The 9,521-nt window shown below is 44.7% G+C and overlaps 1 protein-coding gene across 1 annotated transcript in view; it reads right to left on the bottom strand.

The window, feature by feature from the left end:
- Window positions 1-227: 227 nt before the first annotated feature.
- The window catches only part of XKR6 (XK related 6), a 528,616-nt gene continuing 519,322 nt past the window's right edge, over window positions 228-9,521 (bottom strand). The window contains exon 3 of the mRNA XM_049867080.1: window positions 228-1,349. Coding sequence (XP_049723037.1) covers window positions 385-1,349 — 965 coding nt within the window. The 3' untranslated portion in view covers window positions 228-384. The remainder of the gene's footprint in view (window positions 1,350-9,521) is intronic.

Raw genomic sequence — 9,521 nt, 5'->3', positions numbered from 1 at the left:
CCATATATGATCTACACTTGATGTAAGGTATAAAACATTTTTTCTTTTGGAGTGGAGACAACTCCTTCTTCTCCACTCTATGAACCATAGTGTGGGATTTTTCAATACTGTTTCTTATGTGTAAAAAACAAAAGAAAAGTTTTCTTTTTGTTTTTACTTACAAAACATAGAGAATATCTTTGTATACATACAGCGACTGGAAAGAAAGCTTATCTGAAGGGGTTGTGACGTATTATCATTTTTTTTTTTTTTGTAGTGGTGGTGGCGGTGGTGGTGGTAGTCGTGGTTCTGTGTATTGGGGGAAGGGACGGTTATATTTCTTGCAAGCGGTATTTACCGCAAACCAAACTTAAGGTCCCCTTCTCAACTTGGGTTAAGATGCTTTTAGAGTGAAGACTCATACTGTAACAACTCATAAAGGAGCGGTCCATCTCGGTACCGAATGCCTACTGCAGTAGGGGTGACATACTGCAGAATGTTAATAGTCCTTCTCAGTCTCCTGTCTACAAAATGGGCATCCCAAGCCGGGTATCTCTTTCTTGGCATGTCTATCTTAATGAGGGGCCCTTCTGGGTGGTAAGGAAGCCCCGACGGGGTAGGGGGCCCCATGGGTCTCACTTGGAAAACGGGCAAGCAAGTGTCAGCCGTGAGATCCTCCTGTTGTTCCGTTACGGCTCTGGTGGGCGTGACCTGGGTCCCCCGGTACCCAGGGGTCTGAGGAGCCATGGGTTCAACATCGGGGGGCAAAGGGATGCCCCAGAGCAGCTCGGCACAACAGGAGCTGGCAAGGATCTTAGCTCGTGGCCCCGTAGGATGCAGTACACCATAATATAAGAGCATCAGTGCAATCCCAGCCACAAAGCTAATAAACACACAACACAGTGCTGGCACCGCATAGGAGTCAGTGGTCTCCGGGTTTCTGTAAAAATACCAAAGAAACGTCAAGGCAGCATTCTCGGTCAAGACTATGGTGTAATATGCAAACATTCGATATCGAGTCCGCCCTTCCTTGACGTTAAACCAGCAGAAAATGTACACAATCCCTACCACCATGTTGAAGAGGATCTCCTCCCACTTGGACATGCAGAAGTCTGTTCCGCCATGGATAATCCAGAAGGCCATGGCACACCAGTGGACCACCACAAAGATACCAAAGTAGAGCTGGAAGATGGAAGCAAAGAGGGCAAAAGAGATAACTCTGGATGAGATGGTGAAGAGGCGCCAGAAGAAGTGGATGAGGGCCCCTCTGTAGCTCATGCTCTTCTTGTCGTCCCTGGAGTCCCGCAGCAGCTTGTGATAGGAGGCTAGCACCCAAGCCAGGGACATCAGGGAGGTCACAGAGGAGACACCTGCCGGAAAGACACAAACCCACACAGTCAAAACCTTGGACATCAACCTCGGAGCACAGCAGGGCTGCCATCTGAGGAGACGCCCACACACACACATACACACACACGGACGATCTGAAGGAGGAGCTAGAAACACAAAATCAGAACAAGACTTGAAAAGCACAGCTGCTCCCTAAGCTGACAGTTTGGTTTTTGTTTTTTATAGCTAGTGTTAGTTTCAACAACCCAGTTTGGAACTTCTGGAGCTCTTTGGCTCAAGTGTTGAGCTGAGGCTTGTGCACTTTGCCAGGGGTTTGAGAACTGGAGCCACTGTGATCATGTGGCAGCAGTGGATCAGCACATCAGCTGTGGGCAGGGCTACAGGGGTTCTATCTGAGGGAAATACAAGCTCACATTGATCCTTGTTGGTGTCCCTGTGCACCAGCAGCCTATGCTCTCAAAGAAATCCACCGAAGAGATGACCGATTGTGATGAACAACAGCTTATTCAGTATTCAAACTCCACAATGATTCTTCCCATCTGAGAAAGTGCTGGAGTCACTCACTCAGAGCCCAAAGGATCCCTTTCCTGAAGCTTTTTCCATTTTGCTTTGTCATGGATTGAACTGTGTCCCCCCAAATATATGTGACAACTTGGTCCAGTTTGTGATTTTCATAATCTCTGCCTGTCGTTAAAGAGGATTAGGGTGGGATGTAACACCTAATCCTCTTTAACGACAGGCAGAGATTATTCCTGATCCAATGTAAAAGGATTTTCCCTGGGGTGTGGCCTGCACCACCTTTTATCTCTCAAGAGATAAAAGGAAAGGGAAGCAAGCAGAGAGTTGGGGACCTCATACCACCAAGAAAGAAACACCAGGAGCAGAGCAGGTCCTTTGGACCTGGCGTCCTGTGCCTGAGAAGCTCCTCGACCAGGGGAAGATTGAGGACAAGGACCTTCCTCCAGAGCTGACAGAGAGAGAAAGCCTTCCCCTGGAGCCGACACCCTGAATTTGGACTTGTAACCTACTAGGCCGTGAGAAAATAAAATTTCTCTTTGTTAAAGCCATCCACTTGTGTTTCTGTTATGGCAGCACTAGGTGACTAAGACAAGCTTCTCCCCCATTTACTACCTAAGGTGACCCTTATCAAGAGCCCTGGGATATCCCCTCTGTTTACCTGGCCACCCTCCACAATCTTTGTTGCTTTTTTTACAACCAACAACTGCTCAAAGTTTTCTTAGACCTTGGTTTGTGAGGCACTGTCCTCTGGTTTTCCTCCTATTTCAACAGCACTGTCACTCATGCTTTGGGGATGCCTCTTCCCCTCACTACTTTGGTGACGCTTCTAAGGCTTCTGCTCTTCATTCCCTGCATTTCCCCTCCATGGGCAAGTATTCAGGGAGGTTGAATGTTACTGATCCCAAGTGATACTTAAGTAGCCTTAGAACAATTTTATTTATAACTCTGCATATTTGATGTTTGCAAATAAATAAAATTAAATACAATATATAGTCATTGGAATCTCTTCAAATCTTCCCGGGAGCAACAATTAGTCAAGTGTTGTATTACAATCTCCGCTCATTCAAGATTCTCGCATCACCCTTCCGAATCCTCCATGCATTAACTCCACACAGTCAATAGAACTAACACTTCTTTTGGTATTCCTCTCTCCTAAAAGTTCAGAACTAAACTGCAACTAAATGCAATTGGAGGTCTGAATGCTGTCCTATTGACAACCATCTCCTCAACAAATTCCAAGCTTTCACACCAGAGGTCAATTCCCCTTCAACATTTTTTAAGCCAAAGGTCAGATCGAGGAGTGCCATTCACTTCTTCAGGAAACTACTTAAACTGCCTAGAGCTCCAGCCTTCTGTTTGTCTTTGCTGGTGCTCACGCCCACCTTCCCACTCCTCTCCAAACCTCAGTGTAGAATCAAAGTCCTACGTCATTTGACACTCTATCTACATTTGCCATTCCTCCCCCATCTCACACAACTCCTCCCTCTATCATCTCAAGGAGAAGCTCAGATTCTCAGTTTGAAGGACAATATAGTGTGATAATAAAAACACATATGTTTATATAAGCATCGGAAAAATCTGGATGCTTAAATGTTACAATGAGCTAGTATTTCTTTTGTAATAACAACAAAGATTAAAACAAACAGAAGAAAGTAAGAATCCCAATTTCTCCACTGAATGAATCTTGGAAGTGCCTAACAAGCATTAATGATGATATTCCTCTCACTTCTTTGGAGAACTGTGAACACAGCACTTTTATGTCCCACTTTGCCCTCTGCCCACACAAGGTTTGTACAGACCGTGTGTGTTCTGTGTTGATATCACAGTGGTTAGTCTGGTACCCTTTTACAGCTGACCCATGTTCATGTTGTCTGTTGGTTTGGGGCAGGGAGGGGTATGGGTCTTCTTAGGAGTACCATGATTTAGGTTGTATGTTTTTGGAGGGCATGGAATGTGCACTCCTATTTTGATAGTCTGTAACAGACTTATTTCCAACACTGGAACATCCTCAGAAATGTCTTTGTTACATCACTCCTTCCTGATGAACCCATTTCTTTCTTTTTTTTTTTTTTAGTTTTTTTTTTATAATTTTTATTGTGCTTTAAGTGAAAGTTTACAAATTAAGTCAGTCTCACATAAAAACTTATATACACCTTGCTACACACTCCCAATTACTCTCCCCCTATTTTTTTTTTAATGACACAGCCTGCTCTCTCCCTCCACTCTCTCTTTTCATATCCATTTCACCAGCTTCTAACCCCCTCTACCCTCTCATCTATCCTCCAGGCAGGAGATGCCAACATAGTCTCAAGTGTCCACCTGATCCAAGAAGCTCACTCCTCACCAGCATCCCTCTCCAACCCATTGTCCAGTCCAATCCATGTCTGAAGAGCTGGCTTCGGGAATGGTTCCTGTCCTGGGCCAACAGAAGGTCTGGGGGCCATGACCACCGGGGTCCTTCTAGTCTCAGTCAGACCATTAAGTCTGGTCTTTTTATGAGAATTTGGGGTCTGCATCCCACTGCTCTCCTGCTCCCTCAGGGGTTCTCTGTTGTGCTCCCTGTCAGGGCAGTCTGATGAACCCATTTCTTGATGTTAATTATGACACATCTTAAAGGTACTGCTGTTGTTGCTGTTGTTAGCTTCTCTCAAGTAGGCCCAGCGCAGGGTAACTGCATGCACAGCTGGATCAAAATGTAGTGAACCATAGGGTTTTCACTGGGTGATTTTTTAAAGTAGATCACCAGGCCTTTCTTCTAATCTGTCTTAGTCTAGAAGCTCCCCTGAATACCGTTCAGCACTCCAGCCTCCACCGACAGATGGGTGGTGTCTTAGTTATCTAGTGCTGCTGTAACAGAAACACCACAATTGGATGGCTTTAACAAACAAATTTATTCTCTCACAGTCTGGTAGGCTAGAAGTCCCAATTCAGGGCACCAGATCCAGGGGAAGTCTTTCTCTCTCCGTTGGCTCTGGAGGAAGGTCCTTGTCATCAATCCTATCCTGGTCTAGGAGCTTCTCAGCATAGGGACACCAAGTCCAAAGGACATGCTCTGCTCCTGGTGCTGCTTTCTTTGTGATATGAGGCCCTTTTGTCTCTCTGCTCAATTCACTCTTTTATATCTCAAAAGTGATTGACTCAAGATACAACCTAATCTTGTAGATTGAGTCCTGCCTCATTAACATAACTGCCTCTAATCCTGCCTCATTAACATCATAGAGGTAGGATTTACAACATACAGAAAAATCACATCAGATGACAAAACGGTAGACAACCATATAATACTGGGAATCATGGCCTAGCCAAGTTGACACATATTTTCTGGGAACACAGTTGAATCCATAACAGGAAGTGTCTGTGCTTGAGGTGCATTGGCTGGGAATTAAACCCAGGTCTCCTGCATAAAAAAAAGGTGAGAATTCTTCCACTGAACCACCAATGCCTCCAATATTTTTTATTCATATTTAATAACAAGGTACTAAAAAACAGATTGAAGAAGGCCTGTGTTCACTGGCAGGGCTAATCAGCTAGTGGAGCTTCACTGTAGGGTGATGAGCCAGGGTGATGTCACTATTTCTATGTGAGAAGGAACTTCTAGTGTCCTATCTCAGAGGGGACTGGGGGGTGGGTCATACCTCAAGCTTTTCTCCCTCCCTCTGAGTCATTTTTTTTTTATGTTAACAGTAACACATCTTGGAGGTGCTACCACCCGTAAGTAATCAGATAGAAGTTCTATAAAAGCCGAATGAGAAGATCTCATAAAGCAAGAGAAAACAGCTAAGCTTTTTCTGGAGCAATGATCTAATTTGGTCTAATTCTGGGATTGCTTTTGAACAGACTTGGGATGTAGAAGCAGGACAGCACCTCAGTCTTCACTGTCCTGATTTTACCACTCTGTGTGTGTCGTTATATCCATCTGCCTTAGTTATCTAGTGCTGTGTCATGGATTGAATTATGTGCCCCCAAAAATGTGTGTGTCAGTTGGGGTGGGCCATGATTCCCGGTATAGTGTGATTTTCCTATATGTTGTAAATCCTCCCCCTATGATGTTAACAATGGAGGATGGGCAGCAGTTGTGTTAGTGAGGCAGGACTCAATGTATAAGACTGGATTGTGTCTTGAGGCAATCTCTTGAGATATAAAAGAAAGAAGTGAGCAGAGACACAGGGGGACCTCATACCACAAAGAAAGCAGTGCCGGGAGCAGACCTTGTCCTTTGGACCCGGGGACCCTGTGCCTGAGAAAATCCTCAACCAGGGGAAGATTGATGAGAAGGCCGACAGAGGAGAAAGACTTCCCCTGGAGCTGACACCCTGAATTTGAACTTTTGGCTTACCTTACTGTGAGAAAATAAACTCCTCTTTGTTAAAGCCATTCACTTGTGATATTTCTGTTATGGCAGCACTAGATGACTAAGACATGCTGCTATAACAGAAATATCACAAGTGGGTGGCTTTAACAAGCAGAAATTTATTTTCTCAGTGTAGGAGACTGACAGTCCTAATTCAGAGGGTCAGCTCTAGGGGAAGGCTTTCTCTCTCTGTCAGCTCCGGGGGAAGATCCTTGTCTTTTCAGTTTCTGCTTCCTGGTTCCCTGGAGATCTCCATGTCCTTGGTATTTATCTTATCCCATCTCTATTTCTCTCACTTGCTTGTTTAAATCTCTTTTATGTCTCAAAAGAAATTGACTCAAGACACACTCTACACTAATCCTGCCTTATTAACATAACGAAGACAACCCACTCCCAAGCAGGAATATAATCACAGGCGTAAAGGTTAGGAATTACAATTATATTTTGGGGGGACACAATTCAATCCATAACACCATCCGAATAAAAGAGAATTCAAATGCACTTCAATTACATATTGCAAAGCCAAATAAAATTACCCTTTGTTATTCCAGCTTTGGGTTACTGAGGCCATTTCTAGATGGTTCCTGTGAGTTTGAGGATGAGCACTGTGTTCCTGCCTAACCCTTTACAAGGGTGTTGCTGAATCCACTCCCCTCTCAGCTGACCTGGACACTACCCTGTTTCTTGGTTGGACCTTCAGAATTTTTTCTCTATGATATGGCACAAATCTCCCCCAAATGTTGTAAGACATCACCGCTAGTGTACAAGAAGGGTTTGAGAAACAGACTCATGGAAGACGTTATTCTGAGCACTGGCCCAGGGAGTCTGCTGACAAGCTGATATCCAGCTTCTCTCTTATATCTCTGCCTCATCTATTCCTGATCACTCATTCAATAGGAGATAGAGGTACAGAGGTCTAGGCAGCTTCCCCAAATCACCCTGAGAATCACTGACAGAACCAGGGCCCAAGTTCCTGACCCCTAGTGCAGTGTTCTTCCCACTAAACCATGCTGCTCCTTAGTTCTTCGTTCATTCTCTTTCTGTCTGTAAGCTCACCCCCACCCCAGAGGCCCACTGGGTAGCACTTTCCCCAGGGTCATATGAATTAAGGCCATCAGCTTTCTCTGGTGGCTGTGCCTATTCTAGTTTCCAGCCATTGCCCCTCAGAGCTTCAAACTCTAGACCACATCCTTGGCAGTATGAAAATGCTCTAAGTTAAAGGAAGAAAGGCAAAGGGAAACATTCTGACACCTGGTCCATGTGCCACGGCATTGGGCAGACCTTATCCAAGACTAAAAAGAGTGCAATGGCTGGAATCTCCCTTCTCTTAGGAGCTGGAACGAGGTGAACAGAGCATAGGAAGAAGCATGAGTGGTACTTCCTGCTCGTGCTGTGCCTGCCCCGTCCTCCCTCCCAGTAGCAGGGTCAAAGTTGACCCTACAGGGCGATGGCCTGGGGTTGGTCAAAACCCTGGCCCTTGCCATTTTCTAATTCATCACATTATCAGAGAACTCCCAGTTCCATCCAGTGTTCTGGACACATGTTTGGGGGGTCCAAAGTTGGTGCTGCTGGAGGGATCCCAGAGAGGAGACCAGAAAGTCGGACCCACTTTAGGATCCCATTTGGGAGTTGGATTTCTCACTGGAAGCTTAACAGAGGATAACCCTTGCCCTCTAAGGGCTCAAGAACCAAAGATGGGAGGGTATTAGATAGGCATGTTTTCAACCCACTCCCAAGGAATTTGACTGAACCCTGTCTGTAATATTGGGCACGTTGTTAGGTTTGATCAATGGACCAAATGTTCTGTGGATTGGCCACTTCTGCATTTTTCCCTGAGCAAAGCCTGTGGTCTTACAAACCCACAGCCTTGAAAGTGCAATTCTTCCACAGGGGGCCAGAGGGCAGCATTCAGCAAGGGTGACTAGGCAACCAGCTAATGCTGGGGACTCAGCTTGGGCAGGTAGCAGGACAGAAAATGTACTCCCTGCTCTAAAAGCTGTCCCTGGCTTTCTGGAGAACAATAAGCATGATTTACTGAACATTTACATGTGTCAGGCACCAGAAAAATATTTTACATGCATTATCTTATTTACAATAATCCCGTGAAGTAGGTATCCTATTTAGTCTCAATTTTTAGATAAGAAATTTAAGAAATATGTTCAAATGTATGCTCTATCTGCACTGAAGACATTGGCAAAAAAAAAAAAAACAGGGCACCAGGAACTGACAGAACACCAATTGAGATGTTTCAACAAGCAGATGCAGTGCTGGAGGTGCTCACTCACCTATGCCAAGAAATTTGGAAGAAAGATACCTGGCCAACTGGCTGGAAGGGATCCATATTTATGCCTATTCCCAAGAAAGGTGATCCAACAGAATGCAGAAATTATTGAACAATTATGATTAACAAAACAGACAAGTAAAATTTTGCTGAAGATAATTTGAAGAAATGGTTGCAGCAGTACATCGACATGGAACTGCCAGAAATTCAAACTGGCTTCAGAAGAGGACATGGAACCGGGAATATCATTGCTGATGTCAGATTGATCCTGGCTGAAAGCAGAGAATACCAGAAAGATGTTTACTTGTGTTTCATTGATTATGCAAAGGCATTTGACTGTGCGGATCATACAAATTATGAATAACATTGCAAAGAATAAGAACACTTAATCGTGCTCCTGAAGAACCTGTACATAGACCAAGAGGCAGTCGTTTGGACAGAACAAGGGGATACTGCATGGTTTAAAGTCAGGACATGGTTTAAAGTCAGGGTTGTATTGTTTCACCATACTTATTTAATCTGTATGCTGAGTAAATAATCTGAGAAGCTGGACTTTATGATTAAGAACAGGGCATCAAGATTAGAGGAAGACTCATGAACAACCTATGTTATGCAGATGACACAACCTTACTTACTGAAAGTGAAGAGGACTTTGTCTTAGTCATCTAGTGCTGCTATAACAGATATACCACAAGTAGATGGCTTTAACAAAGAGAAATTTATTTCTTCACAGTACAGTAGGCTAACAGTCCAAATTCAGGGTGTCAGCTCCAAGGGAAGTCTTTCTCTTTCTGTGGGCTCTGGAAGAAGGTCCTTGTCCTCAATCTTCCCATCGTCGAGAAGCTTCTCAGGCACACGGACCCCAGGTCCAAAGGACATGCTCTGCTCCTGGTGCTGCTTTCTTGGTGGTATGAGGTCCCCAACTCTCTGCTTGCTTCCCTTTCCTTTCTCCTCTTGCGAGATAAAAGGTGGTGCAGGCTACACCCCAGGGAACCTCCCTTTACCTTCGATTAGGGAGGTAGCCTGAGTAACGGCGGTGTT

This window comes from Elephas maximus, chromosome 22 (assembly GCF_024166365.1).
Source record: "Elephas maximus indicus isolate mEleMax1 chromosome 22, mEleMax1 primary haplotype, whole genome shotgun sequence".
NCBI classification, from domain to species: Eukaryota; Metazoa; Chordata; class Mammalia; order Proboscidea; family Elephantidae; genus Elephas; species Elephas maximus.
Note: the sequence above shows the minus strand (reverse complement) of the source record. Positions and strands in the feature narration are given on the sequence as shown.